Genomic DNA, 27,676 nt, shown 5'->3' on the forward strand with positions numbered 1-27,676 from the left:
TTTTGTTGACATGCAGTCTGAGAGCCCAGGTCCTCCTGCCTTCCTGGTGCTGGCATTTCAGGTACCACACGCCCCACTTTGAACCAGTAGTTTGCCTCTAGAGACAGAATCTCACCACAGAGCCCTGGCTAGTCTCAAACTCAAAGATTCCCCTGCCACATGCCTCGTCATGTGGACCACCACAACCCATCAAACCAGCGTTTTTAACACTTCTTCACCCTATCCCAGGCAACTGCAGGAACTCAGGTTCTCCAGGATTGTCTCAGCGAATGGTCCGAGGTATAAGACACTGTGAACAGCGCCAACCGAACTCGATCCCCGAGTCTAGTTTATAATAGTTTCCCTCTGGGCGCCGGCATTGCCCACTTGGAACCCTGGGGTTTTTGTTAAGAGCTGGAGGCAGCGGCACTGGGTGGTGGGACGATGCGCAGGAGCCTCAGTAAGGAGGGAGACGCAATCGGGTGCCCAATGACACGGAGACTACCAGTCCTCTCTCACCTTTAATGGACACCCCCATTAATGGTGGGCTTAGCAGGGGTGCAGGTGTCCTTAAATACGGCCCCGAGCGCTGCGGGCGGGGCGGGGGGCGGGGCCGGGCCTGCCGGGAGGGGCGGGGCGGGGCGGGGCGGGACCTCAGCTGCACTTGCAGGAGCGCACAATCATGTTGGACAGCTGCTCCACCTTGGGCTTGCGACCCACGTAGTACACGATGGGCAGCGGCTCCAGCGCCTGTGGCACACAGCACGGTGACGCCGAAGCACCCGGATTGTGTTGGTTGTAGAGAGCAAGAACCTGCGGGCGGGCCAGGGTCATGATCAGGGTCCACAGATTCTCCCCATTAGTATCTCTACATTTCTGTGTCTCTCATCTCTGAGTCTCCCCATCTGTGTCTCTCCCCAACTTCCATCTGTCTCCCTGTCTTTCCCAATCTGTCTATTTTTATCTGTCTCTCCCATTTTTCTCTTCCCATTGCTTCATCTCTTTGTCTCTCTTATCTGTCATCGGTCCCCATCCCTGCCTCTCCCTATTTCTGTCTTGTTTGTTTCTCTTTCACCCTATTCTGCCGACCCACACTGGTCCAATCTCTTTCTCTCCCTACCACTCCAGCCTTTGCTCCATCCTGTATCATGAGCCAGACCCACCTTGCTGTACTGTGTGTCCAGGCTCCAAATGTAGGGACAGGGCCCCAGACAGAAGTTGGCATGGTAGCCCTTGGGCTCATGGATCCACTTCCAGCCCAGGTCCTTCCGAAAGTCAATGTACAGCTGTCGCACACAGCAGTTCTTCTCGGTGGAGCTGTGGGCAGGAGGAATGCAAGTCAAGAGCAGGGACAGGCCGGGCGGTGGTGGCGCACACCTTTAATCCCAGCACTCAGGAGGCAGAGGCAGGCGGATCTCTGTGAGTTCGAGACCAGCCTGGTCTACAAGAGCGAGTTCTAGGACAGGCTCCAAAGCTACCGAGAAATTCTGTCTCAAAAAAACAAAAAAGAAAAAGGAGAAGGAGAAGGAGAAGGAGAAGGAGAAGGAGAAGGAGAAGGAGAAGGAGAAGAAGAAGAAGAAGAAGAAGAAGAAGAAGAAGAAGAAGAAGAAGAAGAAGAAGAAGAAGAAGAAGAAGAAGAAGAAGAGAGCAGGGAGAGTCACGCTGCCTCTCCAGCCTGTCCATGTGCTGCACCCTAGGCTGCCCTCAGCTCAGCCTCCCCAGGATCCCGGTGATGACAGCAATACAGAGAGCAACCATCCAGGCTGCTGCGGAAGCCCTTCCCAACTTTAATAAATATCGCAGGGCTCACAACAGGCACTAAGAAACCCCAAGAGCACGCACATGGGAGGACGTCATAAATCACGTCACATCTACACTCGGAGCACAGAAGTGTAATCCCAGGGCCCCATGTGCGCTGACATGTCCTATTTGTACAACCAATGTTTACCGAACCACTACTCTGTGAGGCCGTGACGCCGGATGGCACAAACACAACAGGCCGCTGCCTTCGGAGGCCTTCACTCGCCACAGCTTGTCACCTCACTCTTCTGTCCCAGACGTGGCTCTGTCCCATTTATAGCAAAGGCCTAAGTTATCACCATGAGTCACAGGTGCTCCAGAACTGGCTTCCCTCCGTCTCCTCTCACCCAAGTCATCAGCCAAGCAGGCTTCCTCTCTAGTCCCCAGACACAGGCCTAGCCAGCGTGGGAACACACACTTACAATCCCGGCGCTTGAGAGGCAAGGTCCTCTTTGGATACATAGCAAATTTGAGGTTAGCGTCAGCTATGTGAGACTGTGTCTCAAAAAGTCAAAACACAGTCGGTCACACCTCAGGGCCTTGGCACATGCTGTCTGCCTAGCTTGTTCTTTGCAGCTATGCCCACTCTGCCTTCCTCCTCTGCTTCATTTAAGTTTGGCTCAGTGTTGACAGGATGCAGATAAGAGAAGACTGCCTTGAAAACCTTGAGCGTGATTCCCCAAACCCACATGAACATGGAAGGAGAGAATAGGTTCCATAAAGTGGTCCTCTGCCCTCCTCGGGTGCACCATGGTACTTGTGTGCACTCACATAAAATAAAATAATAAAACGTGAAAATAAACCCGTGCATGGTGGTGCGTGCCTTTAATCCTACCCTAGAGACAGGAGGGAATCTCTGGAAGTCCTAGGCCAGTTACAGCCACAGGGCGAGACCCTGCCTGAAAACAAACAAACAAACAAATATATAATGACTTGTGTTTCCACCGCAGCTCAACTGTCAATCACCAGGGAGACTTAAATCCTGAAATAGTGCCTGGCATGCAACGGATGTTCGGTGAGTATCAGTTACACAAATCAACACAGCCCTCTTTGATAGGCCTTGCTCACCACCATCCAGAGTGTCCATCGAAACCACTGTTCAGTTCAATCCTGGGGATTTAATGCTATGACTATTGCAAGAAAATATGAATTTCTGTATGGTCTTTGGTGTTGTTTGTTTTGAGTTGGGTTTCTCTGCGTAGCCCTGGCTGTCACCAGATTCGCTCTGAACACCAGCATGGCCTCAAATTCAGGGATGCATCTGCTTCTGCCTCCCAAGTGGTGGGATTAAAGGCATGTGTGCCACCACATCCAACTTTTTCTATATTTTAAAGATTTATGAATTCATTTTTATTAGTGTATGTGTGTGCCGGTGTAAGTTTATGTGAACCATGTGTGTATAATTCTCAAGGAGGCCAGAAGAGGGCCCCAGGTCCCCTGGAACTGGAGATATAGATGTTATCCTTGTAAGTGACTGTGTGGGGTGCCAAGAACTGAACCCAGGTCCTCTGGAAGAAGAGCCAGTGCTCTTAACTGCTGAGCAATCTCTCCAGCCCCAAACTGTCCAGATTTGAAGTGGGTCAAAAATCATGATAATGTTGGAAGCTGGAAGATTATGTTACCTCTGTTGCTTCTGTCTACATCTGAAATTTCCATCATAAAACAATCTTAATCAGAATAGGAAAATTAAATAGTCACAAATTATTGATATCCCTCCTCTCCTTCTCCTCTCTCTCTCTCTCTCTCTCTCTCTCTCTCTTTCTTCTAAGATAGGGTTTCTCTGGATAGCCCTTGCTGTCCTGAAACTCACACAGTAGACCAGGCCAGCCTCAAATTTAGAAACCCCTGCCTCTGGCTCCTGAGTGCTGGGGATTAAAGGTATGCACCACCACCACCACCAGGATTCCCAATATTTCTTTTGTTTGTCTTTTTTGAGACAGGTTTTCACATAGTCAAGACTGGACTATAAGTCCCTTTGTAGCCAGAGCTGACCCTGAACTCCTGATCCTCTTGCCTTTGCCTCTCAAGTGCTGGGATCACAAGTGCATGCCTCCGCACTTGGCTTATGATAGTCACTCTTTCTGGCCTGGCTTCTAACCTGGCCTCTTCACCAGACTTGTTTTCCTTCCCAGAATTTTTCAGCATTGTTTTTTAACAATGATTGTCTGTCTGCCTCTCATCATAGGGAACCGTCTTTCTCTCTCTCTCTTTTTTTCCTGAGACGAGGTTTCTTCTGTGTAGCCTTGGTTGTCTAGTACTAGTTCTGCAGACCAGGCTGGTGTGTGCCACCACCACCTGGCTGGGAAAGTGTCTCTTAAACTATAGATGTTAAGCAAATGCTGGGTACATAAGTTGGCTAATAAATATTACTACTATTTTTTGAAAGAGAGACTTTCTATGTAACCCTGGCTGTCCTGGAACTCACTATGTACACCAAGCCGGCCTCAAACTCCAGAGACCCACCCGTCTCTGTCTCCTGAGTGCTGGGCAGTCTTTCATTCTTCAGACTGGGTTTTGTGATGTACACCAGGCTAGCCTTGAACTCCTTATAATCCTGCCTTAACCTCCCAAATTCTTAGATTACAGGCAATTACCACATCATTCTGCATGATCCCCAAAAGAGGGAGGATAGTTAAAACAAGATCATATCATGTAGCCTAGGTTGGCTCAGACTTCATGTAGCCCAGGCTGACCAGCAAGAACACTTTAGCATCTGTGTAATGGCATGTATCATGTAAAGATACAGGTATAGTATAATTTAAACTCCATCACAAATAAAACTGGTAGCAGAACATGTATTAAAATGCGGACAGTGGGTTTTTATGCCCAGGAGTGCAATGGCTTTCTGGATTTTCCAAATTCTCAGCAAGAGCTGGTGACTGTTTTTAGAATCAGAATAAAATAACTCAAAGAAGGAAAATGCAGGCTTCATGACACCTGAAAATTAATTCTAAAATGTGGGAAAGGGACTGGGAGATGGCTCAATGGTTAAGCGCAGCGACTGTTATTACAGAGGACCTGGGTTCAATTACTAGCTCCCACTTGGAGGCTCACAACCATCTGTAACTCCAGCTCCAGAGGATGCAGCGCCCTCTTCTGGCCCCTGTGGGCACCATGAATACATGCAGTGAACATACATCCATGCAGACAAAACATCCATGCATGTAAAATAAAGTCACAAAAATAAAGTAAATAAAAACAAAAATTTTGCCCAGGCAGTGACAGTGTACAATTCCAGCACTCACGAGGTAGAGGCAGGCAGATCTCTGTGAGTTCGAGGCCAACTTGGTCTACAAAGCGAGTTCAAGGACAGCCAAGACTACACAGAGAAACCCTGTCTCAGAAAACAAAACAAACAAAATCCACTAAAATTTGGCCTACTACAAAAGAATATGTACCCTGGGCAGGCATGGCTGTGCACAACCATAATCCCAGTAGTGAGCAGCAGAAATGCAAGGGTCTCTGACAGTCTGAAGCCAGCCTGGTCCATGCAGGAAGTTTCAAGCCAGACAGGGCTACATAGGGAGACCTTATTTCAAACAATGAAAAATAAAGCATCCGAGGATATACATAAGTGTTCCACAGGGACAAATTCCGGGAAGAGACACACAGGTAAATGTGGCTAAAAGGGAGGTGACCACGAGCGAACCCCAGGACAAGAGTCACAGAATCCACAGCAACACTCAACACTGAGGTCCCTGTGGGCTCAACCTGTGCATTCCTGCTGAACCACGGGTGCTGGGCTGAAGGACAACAGCTCTCCTGGTGACCATGACACACTGGGACTTCCTGGAGGGCAGTCCTAGGCGTCGCACAATCCCTCGCCAGTCTGTAGACTGTTACAGTGTGAACTGAACACTCGACCAGAAGAAGCCTTTCAGATTGGACAACGTTTTGGGGATATGGGATATTTACACAGACTTTATCGAAGTTAAGTACCCTCCTCCTGCAACCCCCATTTATTTTAATGTTATTATTATTCATATTTTATGAGACAGGCTCTCCACATGGCATCCTGACATTTTCCATGTAGACCAGGCTGGCCTCAAACTCAAATGAACACCCTATCTCTGCCTGCTGAGTGTGGGATTAGAGATGTGCGGCACCAAGCCTGGCTATGTAAGAACGTTTTTACACATATGAGTGTTTTCCTGCACGGATATGTGTGCACCCCATATGTACAGTGCCCACAGAGGCCAGAAGAAGGAATTAGATTCCCTGGGACTGAAGTTAGGGATCGTTATGAGTCACCATGTGGATGATGAGAGCTGAATGTGGGTCCTCAGGCTCTTAACTGCTGAACCAGCTCTCCAGATGCCCTGTCCTTTTTGATGCAGGGTCTAACGTAGTCGAGCCTGCCCCGAGCACACTAGATAACTACCAATGACTTGGAACCCCGACTCTGCTGTCTCCACTTCCCCAGTGCTATTGTTATACTTGTGTCCACCGTGGCCAGCTACCTAGAGTTTGGACTTCTGAATTATGGATTTTTTTTCTTGTCTTTTCGAGTCAGGGTTTCTCTGCGTAGCCCTAGCTATCCATGAACTCACTCTGTAGACCACGCTGGCCTCGAACTCACAGAGATCTATTTGCCTCTGCCTCCCAAATACTGGGATTAAAGGCAATGTGCCACCACTGCCCAGTTGGATTATGGATTCTTTTTTTTTTAAATATTTATTTATTTATTATGTATACAATATTCTGTCTGTATGCCTGAAGGCCAGAAGAGGGTGCCAGACCTCTTTACAGATGGTTGTGAGCCACCATGTGGTTGCTGGGAATTGAACTCAGGACCTTTGGAAGAGCAGGCAATGCTCTTCACCACTGAGCCATCTCTCCCGCCCCTGGATTATGGATTCTTTAACAGTTCCCATCCTCACAATTGTGTCAACAGTAGCCGACTTCCATTCTGCCCCTGTATTCTTTTCATTTGTTTATTTGGCTTTTGTAGAATATTTTAAAATGTTAACCTGAGTCAAAAGTACAAATCAATATGCTCAGTGGCTCTAGCTCTGCCTAGAATCCCCCAGTGAGGGGCTGGGGTGTGGCTCAGCAACAGAGCACCTGCCTAGAATCCCCCAGTGAAGGGCTGAGGTGTGGCTTAGTGGTAGAGCCCCTGCCTAGAATCCCCAGTGAGGGGCTGGGATGTGGCTCAGTGGTAGAGCCCCTGCCTAGAATCCCCCAGTGAGGGGCTGGAGTGTGGCTCAGCAACAGAGCACCTGCCTAGAATCCCCCAGTGAGGTGCTGGGGGCGTGGCTCAGTGGCAGAGTACTTCCCTATCATGTATAAGGTGCTGAGTTCCCTCCTCAGAAACACAAAAGCAGCAACAACAATAAAATTCTAGATAAGAATTTAAAAGCAACTTATTAAAAATCAAGTACTACTCAAAGTTCACAGTTCCCAAAAGGTCCCATACAGTACGTCTCTTTTCCCTTTCTTTTTCTCCCCCCTCCTCTCTCTACCTCTCCTCCTCTTTTCCAGTGCTGTTCACGATATATCCCCCCATTCTTTGTACTGTGTTTGCTGAAGAAACTGACAAGGTTTCCGCCACCTGTGTTCTGCTGGGTGCATACCTGTGGTACAGCTTAATGTTCATCTGCCCTCTGTTTCAGAGAAACATGGTAGTGGCAGCTACAGTACCCATCAGATCATGGTTGTTCTATCTGGCAAACCTTCCTAAATGGCACTGTGTTCTTTCGTACACAATGGGTTGTCACAGCTGGGGATAGGGCTGGGTGAAGAAAGGGGTTGCTGTGCATGAAAACTTGAGTTTTCCAGGGTCCACATAGACATCGGGCATAGGCAGAACAAATGTATATATGTATCTGTATATATATTTATCTCTATATACATATATATGAGCATAGAGAGACAGGGAGGGAGGGAGGGAGGGACAGAGAGAGATTTTCATGATTTCCTAGGTTTGCTCTCTAGTGTGGGGGAACAGAGCTCACAGAGCTACCTGTTAATTAATTGTCAAGATTAATTATTATTAATCTGTCAGAACTTCTATCTGCTCCTATGTGAAGGCTGATGGCAGTAGGTGTTGAAGATGCCGGGGACTGACATGGAACACAACCATGCAATCTCAAGCAGGGAACGGCCAGGTCAGCTCATTGCTCTCAACACTCCCACCCTGGATTTCAACCTTCGAGGAGCAAGCATTTCAACTTCCTCACATCTGCAGCATTGAAGCTTCGTGTGGGTCCATCGTTTTGGAACCAGGTGGCTGTACACACCTGTAATTCCAAGCCAGAGAATTCAAGCCTGCCTGGGATAAAGACGTGAATCTGAGGCCAGCCTGGAACACACAGCGAAGCCCTGCCTCTAATAGGAGAGAGCAAAGGAGGGCTCCAAGATGGTTTGGGGAGTAGAGGCGCTTGCTGCCGATCCCCACCACCTCAGTTCTACCTCAAGGACACATGGTGGAAGGAGAGAACTGAGTTCCAAAGATTGTCCTCTGACCTTCACACAAGTGTCATGTGACACGGATGCCCCTACACACACACACACACACACACACACACACACACACACACTCATTCATACACACACAATATAATTTAAAAACAACCAATAAAAAGAGCTTGCCAGCTGGGTGGTGGTGGCGCATGCCTTTAATCCCAGCACTCGGGTGGCAGAGGCAGGCGGATCTCTATGAGTTCGAGGCCAGCCTGAACTACAGAGCTAGTTCCAGGACAGGCACCAAAGTTACAGAGAAAACTCAGTCTCAAAAAAACAAAAACAAAAACAAAAAAAAAATGAAAAAGAAAAAAGAAAGGGGGAGCGGCTTGCCATCCTGAGAGTAATCTGGGCACTCCAGAAGCCCCACTTTCCAACTCTTGAAGATCTTGTCTCCTCAGAGTCCTGTATTTCAGTGTCGTATTCCAACACACCAACACCTAAGCCTATCTCTCAGAAAGTCCAACCTCCCAACTTCTTCAGGCAAGATCAAGGGTGCTGACCCTCAGGAGACTCCCATCCCGGCTTTCCCTACTTCCAACCTTGGCGCTAACATCCCTATACCAGATCCCACCATTCCACTCGGCAGTGGCCAACACCAAAGACTACAGTCTGCAGGAACACGGGAACCTGAAGCAGACCACTTTTGATTGGGAACCCAAAAGCTAGGATCCCAACACTCCTGCTTTCCTGAGGTCAGCACTGAACTGCTCACAATAAATCTTCTTTCATTAGAATCTCCACAGGGCAGAAATCTACCTAGCTAGAACTTAAAATCTAACAAGACAACCTTCCAACATAGACTTCTAACTCTTGTGCCAGCCTTCCTGAATTCTCTCATCCTGCCAGTCCAGTAAGAAAATACCCCACATGCTAGGACTCTCAGCTGCCTATAGAACCAGGAACTCGTCCCCAAGCCCTTCAGGCTAAGAGCACCAGCCAGGCATCAATGGTGGCATACCAGTCCCACAGACTACAGTCAAGCCCCAGTCCTGCGCAGCCTCAGTGGAAGGCAGAGAAGTTCACCTGAAGCAGTAGTTGGTATCCAGGGCTCTGCGGTGCCTCGAGCTGTGCAGGTGTTGGGCCCTCTCCAGTGGGGTGGCCATGAGGAGCAGGAAGGGTCTGTTCATGTCCTGAATAGAGGCCAGGTCACCACGACGTTTGGGACTGATCCCTGTTTAGGTTTGGATGTTGGGGTGAAAGACATACACACTCAGAGGGATGCGTGGGTGAGCAAGGATACATGATTTCAACAGGCACACTCGCACAGACTACACCAGGCATCGGGCTCACCGTTGATTTCCACGCTGAGTACGTTATCTTTGCTGTCACAAGAGCAGTGGGCGCTGAAGCGAAAGCCCTGTATTACGTCTGTGGGAGAGAGAAGGAATCTGAGGTTATGACTCACCCAGCTTGAGGGAGGAGGCCTACCGGCAGGAAGCTGCCAACCCCCGGGGCTCCTTCCTGTTGTCACCCCACATACTTCACTCTTGCTCCTAGTCTTTGAGTGGCTGGCCCCTTCTCGCCCTTATTCAGGGCTCAGCTCAAAGGTCAATTCCTAGCAGAGGCTCCAAAAGAGACACATCCCTCTCACACTGCCATCCCTTCACTTTCTCCTTGGCAGGCAGAGGCTCTGACATTTCTGCTTGACTATTTCCGCCTTTCATTGTTCTCAGCAGAACAACATGCTCAGGGGAGGGACCCATCCCCTGCCTTCATTTCTTTCATTTAAAAAGAAAAAAAAAGTGTGTGTGTGTGTGTGTGTGTGTGTGTGATACACACAGCACACATATTTGGAGATAGAAAATGATAACATGTGGCATGTTTGTGTGTGTGGTACGTGCAGAGACCACAGCTGGGTGTTCGGTGGCCTCCTCAACCGCTCCTTCCTTTACCACTTTGAGGCAGATCTCTGAACTTGGGCCTGCTCCTTTGGCTAGGCTAGCTGGCCAGAGTTGTGTGTCTCCACACATACACTCCACCCCTAACAGTGCTGGGGTTACGAACATATGCTATGCCTGGTTTCACATGGGTGCGGAGGATTCGAACTCAGGCTCTCTTGCTTGGCAAGTGAAAGCTCTTGCCCACTGAACCATCTCCCTGGTCCTCTTTCTCATTTGTAGCCCAGGCTGGCCTCAAATTCTCAAACTCACTCTATGGCTAAGAATGACCTTGAACTCCACTGGGGGTCCTCTTGACTCCGGCTCCCAAGTGCAGGGTTTAGTAGGCTGTGTACCACCATGCACGTTGTTGTGGGTCCGTTCTCTTTGTGCTCTGCGAAACCTGATCCTCAGTCACAAACATCCACTGTGACCCAGGGTCAGGAGCAGTTTTGGTAAAGCAGAAGAGTTCACACCTAACACAGGTGCCGGGTCCTAATCTAAACTCTGAGGAATGCCCTTGAATCTTCAAACACCTCCCTCTTACAGGCCAGAAAGGAAGGCACACAAAAAGGAAGTGACCTGACCAAGACCACACAGGGGGCCACAGGCAAAGGCACAGTACTGTAAACCTAAGCTGCCTGCTTTCCAACCCTGCACTGGTAGGGTTTTTTGTTTTGTTTTGGTTGTTGTTTTTTGGTACTAAATTGCTCGCTCATTTGGCCATTTTTTCCCATTTTATTTATTTATTGTGGAGGGTATGCATGTGCCAGGGTGTGCATGGAGGTCAGAGGTCAGCTTGTAGGGTCCTGGGGATGGAACTGAGGCCATTAAGCTTGGCAGCAGACACCTTTACCTGCTGAGCATCTCACTGGCCCAGGGGAGACATTTCTTTTCTGTGTAGCCCTGGCTATCCTGGAATGCACTCTGTCGACTGGCCTTGAACTCAGAGATCCTGCCTGCCTCTGCCTCCCACGTTGGGATTAAAGGCAAGTGCCGCCACAGCCCGGTAGTGGGAGACGTTTCTTGAGAGGATGCGTAAATGATACTAAGCTCCTGCTATGTGCTGGGCCCTGCAGTATGCTTCAGACTCAGCATCAATGGAGAGAGAAGAGATACTTCTCAACTTTGGTCCAACCGGTTTCAAAGCCCTTCCTGGTGCCAGCCTGCTCAATCCCATCATGCATCTGGCTAAAGGACACATCCCATGAGTCTCCCCACAGGCACTCTCATCCAGGAAGCCCACCCAGGTCCTAAACTTCCTTGGGTTTCTCTGAATCTGAGCTTCCCTCATCTCAGTCCTGCCCCCTCTGTGGAGGGCTCTGCTCTGGCCTTCCTCATCACAGACTAGGACCCTGTGGGCCTTGTGATGGCAGGACCCAGGTTATGACTATGCTACCTACAGCGTCCAGCACAGATCACTCACAACAGAAACCTGTGGCACTGATTGGATCTAAGGATGAGAGAGGAAGACAGATGAAAGTACTCTGGATAGACGGGACAAGACGATTCCCTCCTGGACAGATCGACATGTCAGGCTCTCCTGGCCAAAGAGCCTTGGTATAGGCTACTCTTGTATCTCCATTTCCTGACTGTTTCTGCTCATCTCAAGGACATTACCTCACATGCCCCCTCCTCCAGGAAGCCCTCCTTGAACACAGACAGTCAAGACACCTCCTGAGTGTTCATCTCCAGCTCTCTCCCGAGTCACCACCACTTAGCTGAAGTCGTTTCTTCTTCAACTACCCAAAGGACCAGGAGTTCGGGTGAGCTGTTTGGGTAGCTGCTGTGTCCCTAGCTTCACTGACGGAGTCCAGGTCATCACAACCAATCACTGATTCTTCGAGCGAGCGGTGAGAACTGTGGGGTACTTTTGAACTAGGGTACTCTGTGACATCAGTATCAGGTGTGTGTGGTGGTGACGGATGTTAGGCTCGGTGATGCCAAGACAAACAATGGGTGACCCCGCCGAAGGTGGGCACAGACAAGCAACCTCACCTCCTTGGCTCAGCCACTGTCGGACGACTGTGGTAACGTCAAAAGACAACCACTCAGGTGTATCAGTGGGGGACAGCAGTCGGTTACTAAGGTAACGCCAGGAATTGTTGCTGTATTTCTGAATGGAAACAAAGAAAGAGGAGTGGGCAGGTGTCACCATACCCTCAGAGACCCTGATAGTAACCCTATCCTGCCTGTCCCCATGAGGTGGCTTCCAGACAATCCCCAGACACTGGCTTTGGTCACATCACACTATGGGCCCTGCAGGTTCCACACTCATAATAGCCCCCAAGAGCAGAAAGCAGATGGGGGAAAAACAACAGTCCAAGCTGTGGTCAAGGCACCATGAGGCACCTCATCATTGGCATGTCTTTCCCTTTCTGGGCCTCAGTTTCTTTCATGGTGGAATGCTCAGCCATGGCAGCTGGGATGGCCCACAATGCAAGACGGTTCGGCAGTTTGCACACTGCCTCTGAGAGCAGTAATTTTCTCATTAATGTGTTTATTTATTACTTTATTTATAATTACTATTGTGTGTATGTCCAAAATGGTCTTCCCAACAGTGGATTTTTTTTTTCTTTTAAATACCTGGTCTCTCTGTGTAGCCCTAGCTGTTCTAGAGTTAACTACTGTAAACCAGGCTGGCCTTGAACTCAACAGAGATCCTCCTGTGTGCTGAGATAAAAGGTGTGCACCACCACAACCAGGCTTAAAAATGTTATTTTTGGCCAGACAGTGGTGGCACAGTGCCCTTAATCCCAGCACTAGGGAGGCGGAGGCGGGCAGAGCTCTGAGTGCAAGGCCAGTCTGGTCTACAGAATGACCAGTCTGGTCTACAGAATGAGTTCCAGGTCAGCCAGGGCTATCCAGAGAAACCCTGTCTCCGGAATAGTGACTCCTAAGAGACCAGAAGAGCATTTGAAACACTTAATTTCTTGGTCTGAATTTGAATGCTTGGGTTCAGGACATCCTCCTGCCTTTGTGTCCCAAGAAGCTGGGACACCAGGTATGACTACATACATCATTAGATGCACTGGTGTTTCACCTGCATGCATGTGTGTGTGAGGGTGTCAGACCTTAGAGTTACAGATGGTTGAGAGTGGTCATGTAGGTGCTGGGAATTGAACCCAAGTCCCCTGGAAGAGCAGTCAGTGCTCCTAACTGCTGAGCCATCTCTCCAGTCCCTAGACCTGAGTTTTTGACCTCATTTCCATCTCCCCTGTGCTGGGACAGCAGGTGTGCAGCATCTCACTTGATTTACGTAGTGCTGGGGATTGAGCCGGGGCTTCCTGCTTGCTGTGCAAACACGCTACCATTCAACTTACACCCCAGCCCCTCAGTTTAAAGTTTTCAATTTTTTTTTATTTTATGTGTTATAAGGGTTTTGTCTCCTTGTGTGTATGCATACCTTGCGTGACTCCGAGAACTGGAGTTAATGCTTTTGAGTCACCTCATGGGTGCTGCGAACTGAGCCAGGATCCTCTGCAAAAGCAATAGGTGCTCCCAGCTGCTGAGCCATCTCTCCAGCCCTTCGACTTCAAGTTTAGTTAAGTGAAATTACCACTTTTCCCTTGAGATAGGGTCTCATGTAGTCCAGCCCAGCCTCGGACTCCTGATCTCCTGACTCAACCTTCTAAGAGCTGGGATTCCAAACGTGTGCTCCTAAAGACTCCAACTTCCTTTCCTTCCTCAATCTTCATTTTTTTTTCCTGTGCTGAGGGTGGAACCTAATGTTTTCTTTAGTCATGCTAAGCAATCAGTCTACCACTGAGCCACACCCCAGCCCTTCACTGGGGGATTCTAGGCAGGGGCTCTACCACTGAGCCACACCCCAGCCCCTCACCGATTGATCCTAGACATACAAGCACAGATATCAATCTCCTGGCTCTTTCTGCATTTTTGGAGTTCAGTCCGCAAAATTCAGCTAATAGCATGCAGTCTAAGAGTTTTTAAAAAACACCAGAGGATTCAACATTCTGTCCTCCATCCTCTACGAATGGCTATGTAGATTTTGTAGCCTTCAAACTGGGCCACCTGGCCACTCCTCGGCACTGATGGCCTGTGCCCCACCTCTCAGGGTCGAAGCCTCACCTGGTAGAGTTCCACGTGTTGTTCCACTCTTGACTTGAGTCTCTGCAGACGCAGCTCTGCCCGGGACAGCAGTGGGGGTTCAGGCACTGCTTCCCGAATGTCTGACGTATTGAAGAACATATATACACTGTGTGGGATGTCTTTGGTTTTTTCATAGATTGCTAGATGAGAAGAAGGAGACGACATCAGGTGTATGACAAGGATGGGAGGAACAGGGCTTCTGAGCCATGAACCCTGACTCTGAGAGTCCCAGGTCGGCGGTCCACCTGATAACTTTAATTTTCAACTTTTCATTGTATGCTGTGTACCTGGGTGTTTTGGCTGTGTGTGTGTGTGTGTGTGTGTGTGTGTGTGTGTGTGTGTGTCTGTGTACAATGTGCATGCTTGGTGCCTGTGGAGGCCGGAAGAGGATGTAAAATCCCCTAGAACCGAAGCTCACTGGCTGTGAGCTGCCATGTGGATTCTGGCAACCCTCTGGAAGAGGAGCCAATGCTCTTCTCCGCTGAGCCACCCTTCCAGCCCCCACTGATCATTTTAGCTGGCTGACCTGGGGTAGGGGAGGGTTTCTCCTTGTCTAGGTTTGCTTCCTCTCTGCTAAGTCCTGCCCATTCCATGAAGCATCACCTGTCAAGCATACAGCTGCCAAGGCTGGCCCACCCAGGCTGCAGGAGAGCTAATGTCTCAAACCAAACAAAACCAAGTTGTGGTGTAAGGGACACAGGTATAGTTTGGGGGATCAGAGAGTCTCCCCACTACTTCTCAGCTGCTGGCCTCAGGTGCTCCTGCACTGAACCACACCCACAGCTCCTCCCCTGGCAGGTTCTAGGTTAGCAGCTTAGCTGCTGAACCACACCTCCAGCCCTTTTGTGGTGGGCCCTAGGGAAGTGCCCTAGCGCTGGGCCAGTGTCCCCTTAGTCTTTGGAGAAACAGTGGTACCATTAAGTTCTGACGCCCAAACCCAGATGGTCCTAACTAAAGCACTGTGTAACCTGTGGTGATCAAATTCCTCTTTAACTGTAAAACACCATCCAGTTCCAGGATTACAGGAGCAGATGAGACAGATGTGAGACAAAAGCTAAAGATCTGACACACACATCAATAACATGTATGTTAGCCTGTGCAAGTCTGCAACCAGCACGGAGGAAGCTGAGGCAGGAGTATTTTGAGGAAGTATTTACTGAGACCATATTTTCTGTTTTTTTTTTTTCTAAAGGGGTGAGGGAAATACAGCAAATGGTAAGGATATCACTTAAAGCACTTTACAAAGACAAAGACATTGATACTTCACAACATGGCAAGATGCAAGCCACCTGGCTCCAGGGACTGATTTTTTGTTTACTTTGTTTCTGAAGACAGGATCTCATAGCTTAGGCTATCCTAAAACTCATTATGTATCTAAGGACTTTTTCTTTTTTCAAGACAGGGTTTCTCTGTAGCTTTGGTGCCTATCCTGGAACTAGCTCTTGTAGACCAGGCTGGCCACGAACTCACATAAATCTGCCTGCCTCTGCCTCTCACCACCACCGCCAGGCTCCAAGGATGGTCTTGAAATAATCACCTCCCTTGTGCTGGGATTACAGTCACAGACCACTATGCCTGGCCGACTGTGATCTGAATCCCTAAACTCTTGTTACTTTCTGGCCAGTGTGATGTTACTATTATCCATGTATCATCGGTCAAAAGTTACTTCCTGCTTTAGCCCAGTTCCTGCACAGTTCGCAGTGAAGAGCGTTTCTAGGTAAGAACGACCGAATGATGAGAGCCCCATTCACCAGAGGGCGTCCTAGGCTAGAGGATGTTTGGGTTGGGGGCGCGTGGGGGTAAGATCCTGAATTCCTGCATCAACTAGGGCAACTGCATTTGGCTTCCTGCAGCGAGGATGGGATAATGTCCCAGACAGCTATTAAGGGCAGAAGACACCTCTTCCTTGTGGCCCTATTCTTGGTTCAGTTGTTACTCAGCAAACCTCAAAGGAAGGGTAGCATCTTAGCAGGGGGAAACAGATAGGGGAAGGGGGGGCAGGAAGGACTATGGGTGTCACAGAGGGAGGTGGACTGATATAGAGATGAGTAGGTACGTGGGAGAGAAATGGGGAGGCAAACGCCCGAAGAGCTATATATATATATATATGCCTATTAGAAGAAATACGGACAGACTCGGGAGAGAGAAAGGGTCACATTAAGTAGTGGTCAGAGAGGGGTGTCATTAGGCTGGAGCCACAACTGGGTACAGCAATGTGCAACCCGGAGGGACTACTGCCCCCTAAAGCTGCCGGGTCATGCAAGGTGCCTGGGTCCCGCGTGGGTGCCGACCGGGCGGGGCCGTGAGTATCCCCGCCCACTGCTGGGGTGAGGAGGGCGGGAGACTAACAGCCTACGGAGGGCGGAGGGCGGGATCGGGACCTGCCTCGTCTCGCCCTAGGCTCCGCGCGCGATCCCCCCCCCCCCGCCTCCCCCCTCCCGGGCACGGGAAGGAAAGGGAAGGGAGGAGGGCTAGGCGGCCGGACGCTGGGTTTTCCCCAGCCTCCCCAGGAGGAACTGGGGCTCTGGGGGTACAGCAGACCAGGATTCAGCTCTATGGGGTCCTCTTACTCTCTCAGGAAGCGCAGGCTCCTCCCCACGCGCGTGGCACCCACGTGGAGCTTTCTCACCCTTACCGACTCGGTTTTCTCTTTTGGGTTTTGCAGACAGGCTCTCCCCCAACTTTTAGCCGCTCCCCTAGGGCTCGACTCCTGGGGCTCAGCCACTCCCTTCCACGCCCAGGCGAGGGGCGCTCACCACTCACGCCTGGATGGCATGGTGTCCCTGCTCCACCCGCCCGCCCACCTCGCGGGGCCATCTTCCCACGCCAGTCTCCCCTCTTTTATAACTCTTTTCCAATGACCCGGTATTCTAGATTTCTTGGGGACTCGCTCGCTTCCTCTACTGGGCTCCGCCTGCCCGCTAGCGCGCTCTTTTACGTCCCTAAGCAAAACACCCGTGACACCTCCGGGCTCATTTTCCGCACCCTCTCTGCTCCTCTCCCTTTAGACTCCTCTCAACAACTTCGCTTCCCTTTTTTAGTTAACTTATCACTTGGAACCCCACGGTGACTCCACGAACTCCCCCTATCCAGCGTGCGCCTGGCCCCTTCTGGAGATGAATCTACTTGAGAGTTTATCTGGCAGTTGTAGGGTCCTCATCCCCTAGTTTTTGTCCTTGAATCTCTTCTCTCCATCTCATGACCCGATCTAGCGTCAGCTGTTCACGCTGCCTCTCCTTTCCCAAATGTTAGGCGCCTTCCCTTCTCCTGAGCCGGGCTCTACCTTTCTGAAAAGGGAACCCAATGAGCCCTGCGTTTCTAAGCACTGTAAGAAGAAACTTAAAACAACAAAATCTGCCAAATGTTCTTTCTAAAAAAGACTGTCCCCACGATCTTGCTCCCCTCTAGAAGAGGTCCACTTTTGCTTACTGTCCCTTCCTCTCCGAGACCAGGCACCTGGGGTAGAGACTAAGCGCAATCCTCTTTGGGGTACCCATGCATTCGTTCCCGGAGCCCCCAGGAGTCCCCTTCCTCCAGCCAATTTCCTCTGCCGGTAATTTCCTCCCAGTGACCCCTGCACTCCGGCGCCCCCTGCGGGCTCCCTCCCGGCTCCCTGGCCCCCTCCGAGCTCACGGTTGGCGCGATCCACCATTAGCACGCGGGTGACCTCTTTGGCGTAGTAGTCCGCCTCGGGCTCCGGCTCCGGGTCGGCGCTCTCGCCAGCTACCCGGTCGCGGGTGCTGTTGTACAAAGCAAGCACGGCCTCGGGCAGCGGGCCGGGCGGCACCTCCCCCTGGCTCGGGGGACTGGCGAGCCGTAGTTTGGACAGGATCTGACCACGGATGGCTTCGATGCGCTTCCGCTTCACCAGCTCCATGTCGATGGTCTTGCAGGTGGAGAGTCCCGCGGCTGGCCTCCCGGGCGTCAGCACTAGAAGCCACGGGAGCGGGAGCAGAAGCGGCAGTAGCCGCAGCCCCGAGGGCGGCATGGGAGAGGCGGCGCCCCGCGGCAATGCGAAGAGCGCGAACCCCGGGCAAAGGTGGGATGCGGAGGCCCCGCCCCTGCAGGGTTTGGGGGGGGGTCTCCCAAGGAAAGGTAGCAGAGAGTCCTGAGTAATTTGAGGTTGAGGGAGAAAGCAGCAGAAGTCACGGTGAGGCTCTGACACAGGATGTCTCAGTATGCCACCGGGGGGAAAAAAGAGATGAACGCTCTCTCTGGGACCAAAAAGTGAGTGTTCTTAAATAGGGGAGCTACTGCCAGCAGATCTGAGGGAGATCAGCCTCCTGGGGGAGAGAGGGTCCTGGGATGCGGGGGACTCAGGAGGCAGGCTGGGGGAAGGGCGGCGTGCAAGGGGTGCGCCCCGGTTTTGGGGTGAAGTCTTCGCGGGAGGCGGGGCTTGCGGCTCTCGAGGGCTGGTCCGGGATAGGGGCGTCTGAGGAACGCCGTGTAGCGAGCAAACGTCCACGACGGTGAGCAGGGCGGTCTGGAGTTCCTAGGTTCTGCCTCTGTGGGACAGCGCAGCGCCAAGCGGTCCCCGCGTCTCCGGCTCGTAGTAGCAGCGGAAAAGTCTCAAAACTTTTTTCCTCTTCTCCCAACCAGCTCGTCCCTCCTCCCACTCCTCCTCCCCCTCCTCCCCGCAGTGGCTGCGGCGGCTAGACTCAGATTCTGGGGCCTCGGACGGCTCCTCGCCTGCTCTTTTGCCGGCTCGGGCGGAGGTGGCTTCGCGGACGGCTCAGAGCCGGGGGTGCCCCGAAGGGGCGTCCCCCCTGCCCCGGCCGGGGGCCTCGCTGTCTGGAGGATCCGCGGCGGGAGGAGGAGGGGGACGGCCTGGGGCACGAAGGGCGGCGGTGGCGGGGACCGGCTGGGGCGGCGGGGGGTTTTGAAGCCGCCCCGGCCCCACCCAGGAAGCGCGCGCGGGGCGGGGGCAGCCCCAGGAGGAGAGCATGGGGGGGGGCACCGTCTTCATCTAGCGTGGGCGGGCTCCGAGGGGGGTCCCTTCAGCCCTGCGGGAGGAGGCGGGCACCCCGGCCCCGCCCCACCTCCAGGGTGCTGCCTCCTGGCGGCCGAGCTCTACGAAAGCGCCCCGTGGCTTTGGGGGTTGATGAAGGGTCAATGAGAAAATGGGGACTTCGTGAGAAAATAGGGTCCAGAGGAGGTATTAGAGGTGGGGACCCAGGATGTAGAGACTGAAAGGCTGGACAGACTTTGGGTCTACCGAGAAAGGTACCAAGGAGGATGAGGGAAGAAGACGTTGGGCATCTGAGAGTTGCAGTGGGAAAAGGAGGCACCATACACATGAAAACCGAGAGCTTTTATTAAGTGCCTCTCATAAGCCCAACAGCTAGTTCTCCTCAAGTCCCTGTAACCCACTGTCTACTACCGGACAGTTCTACAAGCAGGGCCTTGTAGTCCTAGGTAGGATAGAGGGGCCATGACTTGGGTAAGGTCAAGACTGACAGTCTCCAGAGTCCATGTTCTTGACGGCTGTGCCATCTTGTGCTCAAGAGTTCCCAGGGCTGTAGATGATGGTGACTATAGTGGCGATGAAGTCCCTCAACACTCCACACCATAGCGATCAAAATGGCGCAACAGCAGGCCAATACCAAGATGCACCGTGCCACCTGCGGCTGTGTGCAGGCGATAGCGGTCAGCCCCACTGTAGATGGTGTCTGCGTGCAGCAGCTGTGGCCCACCACCCACGAAGGCACGTGCCAGCTGTTCCCGCCAACTGCCCAGGGGCCTCCATGTGGGGCAATCCAGCTGGTGGGTGCCTGGGCTACTAGGCACGTGGCAAAAGCCATAGCCAGCAAGCTGGCAGCGGCCAAAGCTGTCCTGGGACCACACCTGGAGATGGAGTCGAGGCCAACCTGCAGGACAAGCGCAGTTAGATAAAGGAGAGATTAAGGGAGGCAGCCACATGCTCCTGGGTTCCCATCTCCTTGAAACCACTAGAGACCTTGGCCCAGTCCTTTTGCCTTTGATTATTGCCTAAATTTCCTCTCTGGGTTCCCATCTCCCATCCACACCTCATACTAGTCACAGGGATCTATATAAATTCACATTACCGTCTTGTTCCAAACCCTTCCATGGCTACTCTGTGCCACAGTACAAAGTCCAACCTCTTGAGCGTGAAAAGCCTCTGCTGACTTGGCTTTGTGGTCTCCTCTGTCTCCCTGTGACAGAGCCTACTGCACTCCCAGCCCCCTCTCTCCTCCTGGACCTGCTTTGTTCTCACCTACCTGTTCTTCCCCAGAGCAACCCACCTCTCCCCTTCATTAGGTTTCTAGTGTCCTCAAAGCACAGCTGAACTAGTCAGAGCTCTTGGAGTGAGCCCATCTCCCCCTCTACCCTGGGCTCTTCCTGTTGGGTCCTATTCCAGAAGCTGGGGACATGGTGATGAACACAGCAGACAAAAATTCCTGCCCCGTGCAGCTGACATTCTAGACAACCAACACAGTAAATAAGAAAATTACAGGGTATGTCAGATGGTGATAACTGCTATGGAGGAAAATAACGCCAGGGAGGGAGGGGTGGAGATGGAGTTTGGGGAAGTGGGGGGAGAGTAAAGGAAGCTTTGCTACGAAGGTGACATTTGGGGCTGAGCACCACGGTGTATGGCTGTCATGAAGCACTTGCGAGGTAGAGGCAAAAGGATTCCTGAAAGTTCAAGGCTAGCCTGGTCTGCATAATGAGTTCTAGGACAACCAGGGCTATACAGGAAGGAAGGCCTTAACTGGAAGGGTGACCTTTTTGTGCACACTTGGGATGCTGAGGTTCCAGGCTAGCCTGGACTATGTTCAGAGGCTCTATCTGAAAAACAGACAAATCAACCAGGAGGCAACACATACACAAATGCTTAAAGGGAGCAGGCCATCTAGACACCTAGGGGATGGGAGATCCCAGCCAATGCAGAAGTCCTCAAGTAGGAGCTAGCCTGCTGGGGCCAGTGCAGCTAGAATGGGGGGGGGGGTAGTGGGAAGAAAGTGGCAACAGCCAGATTACACAGGGTCATGTGATGGCAGGGAAGACACCCGCTTTTATCCTGAGTAAAAGGAGAACTGCTAGAAGGTTCTATACACACGAAGGAAAAGGTCAGACTTAGGTCCTCACATGCCCCTGGTAGCTGCATGTGGGGTGCAAACCCTAGGCCTGGGTCTGGGAGCTCAGTGAATAAAGCCTGAAAGAAGGGTCCAGCTAAGAGAAGATGGAAGAAGGGGTGAGGAATGGAGGTTGGGGTGTATTTCAAGTGGGATGTTAGAACCAACAGGATTTGGTGGTGGGCAGAATGGGGGAATAAAAAGAAAGAAATCAAGGGGGAAGCCAGCTTAAGGCCAGGCCTGAAGAGATGAAGGTTTATCTCTCCACCTCACCCTGTAATATGTCCCCCGGCCAGAAGCCAGTGAGATTGTGCACAAGCAAAATCAGGTCCCCAGAGCCCTCAAGAGATGGTCTCAGTGCCTTGGCAACCAGGGCCCTGCAATCTGCTCCCACACAGAGGCTCCCTGCCCCTAGCCCCCTCCCCCACAGCCATCCAGTGCCTGGCCTGCTCATCACCCAGGGCCTTCTATGCACCCTAGCTCTCTGCCTTGACGCCTCTTCTGTTTTTGTCCTTGGGTCCAGTTAGCTCTTCCTGGCCCTGTATAGCAAAGCTCCAAAGGTTCTCTGTCCTAGCAGGTCATGTAACCACCCAGAGACTTCTGGGTTCCCTATGGCCTCTGTGCTAGCCCCATCTGAAAACTGCTCTATCTTCTACTTGGAGTCCTGTCTCTATTGGGGAGTCCCTCCTCGAGCTGGACAGGCACAGGCTCAGTCAACAAACAGCCCTGATAGCTGAACGGCCCAGACCATTTCCCAGCATCTGCGTGTTTTACCGAGAAAAGCTGTGCCCATGTGATCCCCTCCTCTCTCGCACACTCACTTCCCCTTTGAGCAGGGCCTCTGCTTTTGTGAGCAAAGGCAACTGGCCCATTTCCCACCCCTCTCCTCATCTAGCTCTCTTTACCCCTTCCAGCCTCCTCATTGCCCTTTACTGGAAGGCAGCCCCCTCCCATTTGACCTCCCACTTCCTGATATCTCCTCTGCTCCAACCTCTGTCACCTTCCACGGGCCTTGGATTTTCTAGAGCTCAGGTCAGGCCTCAGATTTACCTCTCTAGAGGAAGCTGTGCCAGGAAAGGGATTCACAAAGTATGGGGAGCAGGGACAACCATGGTGTTCTGAGCCCAGCTCCTCCAAGTTTGACCGGCCCCACTCCTCTCATCCTATACCTACCTTGGAGACCTTTGGTGGCAAAATGCAGGTCGATGGGATGGGACCAGTAGGCCATATCCCCTATCTGAGGTGTGTCTACCTGTGTTTGGCCCTCCCGTACACCTGACAAGAGCTTCCACGCAGCCCCTGTAATGAGAACCATGACAGATAGGGTTGGCAGTGAGTAGCAGCCTGCAGAAAGGGAACCCCACTGTGGCTACAAGAGTGTCTTTCCCTGGGGGTGGGAGTTACACAGTGTGAACTCTAGAGCCAAATATTTGGATTCAGATCTTGGTACCAGAAGTACACACTTGCAATCTTGGCACTTGGGGGTTTGAGGTCAGCACAGGCTAAAGTGTGGGTCCCAATCTCTAGAGGAAAACTGGAGGAAGATGGAGAGTGTGTGAAAGAGAATAAATCCTGATACTATTTCACTGAGCAGAGGTAGCACACGCCTTTAATCCCAGCACTTGGGAGGCAGAGGCAGGCGGATCTCTGTGAGTTCAAGACCAGCCTGTTCTAAAGAGTGAGTTCCAGGACAGCCAGGGCTGCACAGAGAAATCCTTGTCTTGGAAAACCAATAAATAAATTAATTAATCCTGGTACTATTCACATATGTTTTGTGCATTTTGCAGTGTTGGGGATGGAACCCAAGGCACTGAATACACTAGGCAAGAGTTCTCTAGCGACAAGCAGCAATCACCAGCCCCTAGTCTTACTTCCTTTTGTCCATGCAACCTTAGTTAGGCACATTACTTTTTCCAATATTGTCGGGTGGTGGTGGTGGTGCACACCTTTAATCCCAGCACTTGAGAGGCAGAGGCAGGCAAATCTCTATGAGTTCGAGGCCAGCCTGGCCTAGAGAGCAAATTCTAGGACAGCCAGGACTGATAGAGAAACCTTGTCTTTGAAAAAAAAAAATTCCCTATCTACAAAATAAGTGACAAATAATACAATCTCATAATTTTAGAAGACTCATAGCAAGGATGGAGTATTGATTTTTTAAGTATCATTCACTTATTAATCTTTATGTATGCTGCTGGGGATGCAACCCAGAGCCTTGTATATACTAGGCGCATGTCCTACTGATGAGCTGTAAGTCAAAGCATCAAGTGCTTCCTTTTTTGAAACAAGGTCTCATCATATAGCTAAGGCTAGTCTCAAATTTCCTATGTAGCTGAGAATGACCTTGAACTTCTTCTGATCCTCTTGCCTATGTCCCCCAAAGTGATGAGATTCCCAGCATCATTTCCTTACTAGTCACACCCCACATTTAGAGGCCTAGTTCAAAGACTAAGAAGAGGCTAGGCACCGTCCAAGAGCACATCTCAACTCTAGTGAGGAATAGGAAAAAAGAATAGTGTCCACACACTGAGCGCTAAATGCCAGTAGCTGGGAAACTGGTTCATGTCATCTGCTCTCTGGGATTCTTAATCCCATCCACCCCACCTCAGCTTTCAGATTCCTCAGCATCACCAACGAAGCCCCATGTATGCCATGGCTCCTGTCATCTCACTGAACTCACCTTCCTCTCCCTCACTGGTCCCGTCCCTGCTCCCTTGCCTCAGGGCCTTGGCAGTGGCGGTTCTGCCTGGAAAGGCCTGCTACTGGATGGCCCTATTTCTGGCTTTCTTTATCCTGGGCCCAATTTAAGTGCTGTTTCTCTGATCCCTGACCCCGCTATCCAAAATCAGCCCCTATTACATCACTCTGGTTCTTTTCTTCCTAGCATTTACAGTGATCTCATAATTATTCTGTGCTCTGTTCTTCGAGGCAGGGTCTCTTGTCACATAGCCCAGGCTGGCCCCATTACTTGCAATGTAAGGCTTCCTGGGTACTGGAATTACAGATGTGCATCATCACACCCAGCCTGTCTACTGGCCTGAGGACTGGAAGTGAGTGCGTGTGTTTTATCTCACAGCCCCCAATCACTGGGCTTTCAGAGGGTGGTATAACCCGAGAGAAAAGGATTAAAAAAAAAAAAAAAAAAACAGACAGTATGGTCTGAGTCAGGAGTTCACTGGAGGGTAGAGGAAAGAAGACAGAGACTTAGGCTGGGGGAGGGTACCGGGTATTGGTTAGGAGATGAACCAAGCCTGGGAAGAAGGTACCTGTGTGGATGCCCCACTTGCAGAAGAGGCTATTTTCAGAGAAACCGGTGGCCCCTATGATCTGTCCGATCACGTGCACTTCAGCCATAGTTCTAGGAGGGGAAAAATTCAGTCACAACCCTGTGAGCTAAGTGTACTATTATTTACATTGGACAGCTGGAAAAACTGAAGGAAAGAGCGATACTGTGATTCTAAGCTAATTCCATCAACCCACTGACAATGCGGTCGGTCTTCACCACCGGCACAAGCCACCTCCCCTGAAAAGCCCAAGAAAAACGGGGAAGACACTCAGAGGTGCGGGGAGTCTGCACAAATAAACCAAGTCTCAGACCCTAGGAAGCCCCGCCCCTATGTGTATGGCCCCTCCCACACGCGCAAGGCCCCGCCTCTTTGCGGTAGAGGAGCCCAGCTTCAAAAGACGCATGCGTCTCGGGTGCAGCGCCACTTTGGTCCCACCCCTAGGCGCGGCGCATGCGTTATTCCTACCTCCGCGTACTTGACCGTTAGGAGCGAAAGCTACCACGGGGATGGTAGTTCACAGGTCTGTTCTCCTTCTCTTTGCGGGCGCCGTCGAGGCTAGTCTCGCGCCTCGCCCGGGCCCTTCCGGGAGGAGGATAATCTGTGGTGGATACCTCCGCAGCTGCGCTCTCCGCGGGTGCCCCGGCTGTTGCTGGGGCAACAGCATGCTCCTCCCCTTGGTGCCCGCCCTGCGTTTGATGATTGGCGCTACAGCTGCCCTCTGGGGGCGGGCGTAGTTGTGATGGACACCTTTTCTCGGTTCATTTTGGGAAAACTGCGTAGGTCTCGCTCGCTCCCGCGACCAGTTGCGGTTGTGGCTAGGCAACTTCTAGATAGCAGTTGAGGAAGTTTAAGCGCCAACTGTTTCCTCCCCATATCTTCGTTGTATAATAAGCTGTTTGCTTTCTTTAAAAAAAAAAAAAAAAGTGGTGGGGTCGCAAGCCTTTAATCCCAGCACTCTGGAAGCAGAAGCTGGTAGATCTCTGTGAGTTGGAGGCCACCAGCCCGGTCTATAAAGAGAGTTCCAGGACAGCCAGGACTGTCACACAGAGAGACCCTGTCTCAAAAAAAAAAAAAAAAAAGACTTTTCCTGTTCAGGACCATAAGTCAGAATGGAGCCAGCCAGCACCTAATGGGCACCTAAATTTAGGACTCCCAACGTGGGCCTCTCTCTGTGTTATAACTGGAGGCAATAAAAGGATCTCCGTGTTCTGATACTAGAGAAATTGAGAAGTAAGTTTTCTCTTCCGTTTTCAGGGCACCCCCAGTATTCTCAAGAACTAAGTTCAACTTCTTTCCCAGAGCTACTGCTAAGTTCATTTTTAACAGCAGGTTTTGAACTAAGAGGGTGGGGTAAGGATAAACGAGGAAGATGGGACAGGAGAGACGGTTCGAAGAGTGCTTGCTGAGGAATTCGGGTCCTGGTATTCTGTAACCCCGACTCCAGGGAGACGGTGGCCCTCTTCTGGCTTCTCTGAGGACCACCACATATGTGGCATACACAAATAATAAAAATAAATCCTACAAAAAGAAAGGAAGAAACCCCTTTGCAAAAAAAAGCTCCGTCAGTTTTTTCTTATTTTTTTTCACTAGGATACAAAGTTTAAAATTGAAAACATTTTATGATGAGAATGATGGCACTTGAGAGACTGAGACAGGAAGATTGCTGCAAGTTCAAAGCCAGCCTGGGCTATCGAGTGAGTTCCAGTCCAAATCCTCTTTAAAAAGGAAAAAAAACAAAAACCACTAGACAAGAACAACTTTGTGTGTGTGTGTGTGTGTGTGTGTGTGGTGTGTGTGTGTGTATGTTCAGGTGTATGTTGCATATGTAGAGGCCAGAAGTTCCAGAAACCAACAGCTTCCAAGTCTGTCCCTCAGAAGCTATGCACGGTTTTTCCTTCCCAGTTTTCAGTGTATGTGCTGCCAATACTAATACCACCTTTTTTGTTTGTTTGCTTGCTTGCTTTTTTTTTTTTTTAAATTTGTAAAGGTGCCTGCCAAGGCTGGCAGAGGGCATCTGGTTTCCTGGCGATGGAGTTACAGGCAGTAGTGAGCACCTAATATGGGTGCTGAGAACTGGACTTGAGTCCTATGCAAGAACTGTCTGTATGTGCTCTTAGCACCTGAGCCATCTCTCCAGTCTAGCAGTACAGTATTTCTTGTGTTGACTTATTTCATTCATTTGGTAATACTGTCACCTAGTGTTACCCATATTGTAAGCTAGTGTCAGAATTTCCCTCCTTCAGAATGCCACAGGGCATCATGGTGACTAAACACTGCATTTTATTCACATGGATAACATTGATGTGGCCCCAGTCTTTTGGCTACCACTTTGGACATGCAGCCTCTTTGGAACCTTCCTTTGGGTCCTTCTGGCCGTTTCCCTGGAAGCAGGATTTCGGAACCATAAATCCTGTTTTAGCATTTTAGAGAAACAGTCATGTTGTTTTCCATGGCAACTGCAACATGGTTTCACACCTTGCTTTTTTTCACTCTGGGACTCATCTTGAAAATAAATTTCAATTACCCTTTCAAAAGTAACGTTTTCTAAACGTTCTGTGCAGAAAAGCATACAATAGATGAACATCTTGATGAATTTCACAAACTTGAATACACCTGATATGAAAGAAAAAACAAGGTGTGGTGGTCCTGGGGACTGTGGATAGTTGTATAACTGTTTCCTCAGAATGGAACCATACTATGCAGGACAGAGACGCATAGGAACCAGAAAGTAAACTGAAAGAGGGCTCAGTTAAGAGTCCTTGCTGCTCTTCCAGACGACCTGAGTTCAGTTCCCAGCACCCATGTCCAGTGACTTACACCTGTAATTCAGATCCCGGAGAACTGGCACAGCACCCTGTCCTGGCCTCTGTAACTTACACTCAGACACATACACATAAAATAAAAATATAGCCGGACGGTGGTGGTGCACGCCTTTAATCACAGCACTCGGGAGGCAGAGGCAGGCGGATCTCTGTGAGTTCGAGGCCAGCCTGGTCTACAAGAGCTAGTGCCAGGACAGGCTCCAAAGCTACAGAGAAACCCTGTCTCAATAAACTTAAAAATA

At 50.8% G+C, this 27,676-nt stretch overlaps 2 protein-coding genes across 2 annotated transcripts; both read right to left on the reverse strand.

The window, feature by feature from the left end:
- Positions 1–311: 311 nt before the first annotated feature.
- Tgfb1 (transforming growth factor beta 1) lies at positions 312–19,064 on the reverse strand. Its single transcript, XM_050132010.1, has 7 exons — positions 17,865–19,064; positions 14,211–14,371; positions 12,120–12,237; positions 9,535–9,612; positions 9,268–9,415; positions 1,143–1,296; positions 312–792 (listed from the first exon to the last, which is right to left on the reverse strand). The coding sequence occupies exons 1-7, from the start codon at positions 18,217–18,219 to the stop codon at positions 634–636; spliced, it is 1,173 nt and encodes a 390-aa protein (XP_049987967.1). The 5' UTR covers positions 18,220–19,064; the 3' UTR covers positions 312–633.
- Positions 19,065–19,523: 459 nt separating this feature from the next.
- Positions 19,524–25,289, reverse strand: B9d2 (B9 domain containing 2). Its single transcript, XM_050132011.1, has 4 exons — positions 25,078–25,289; positions 24,592–24,683; positions 22,502–22,627; positions 19,524–20,098 (listed from the first exon to the last, which is right to left on the reverse strand). The coding sequence occupies exons 2-4, from the start codon at positions 24,677–24,679 to the stop codon at positions 19,785–19,787; spliced, it is 528 nt and encodes a 175-aa protein (XP_049987968.1). The 5' UTR covers positions 24,680–24,683; positions 25,078–25,289; the 3' UTR covers positions 19,524–19,784.
- Positions 25,290–27,676: the final 2,387 nt, after the last annotated feature.

This window comes from Alexandromys fortis, unplaced genomic scaffold, assembly GCF_014885135.2.
Source record: "Alexandromys fortis isolate MF-2015 unplaced genomic scaffold, M_Fortis_MF-2015_v1.1 scaffold_394, whole genome shotgun sequence".
Classification (NCBI taxonomy): Eukaryota; Metazoa; Chordata; class Mammalia; order Rodentia; family Cricetidae; genus Alexandromys; species Alexandromys fortis.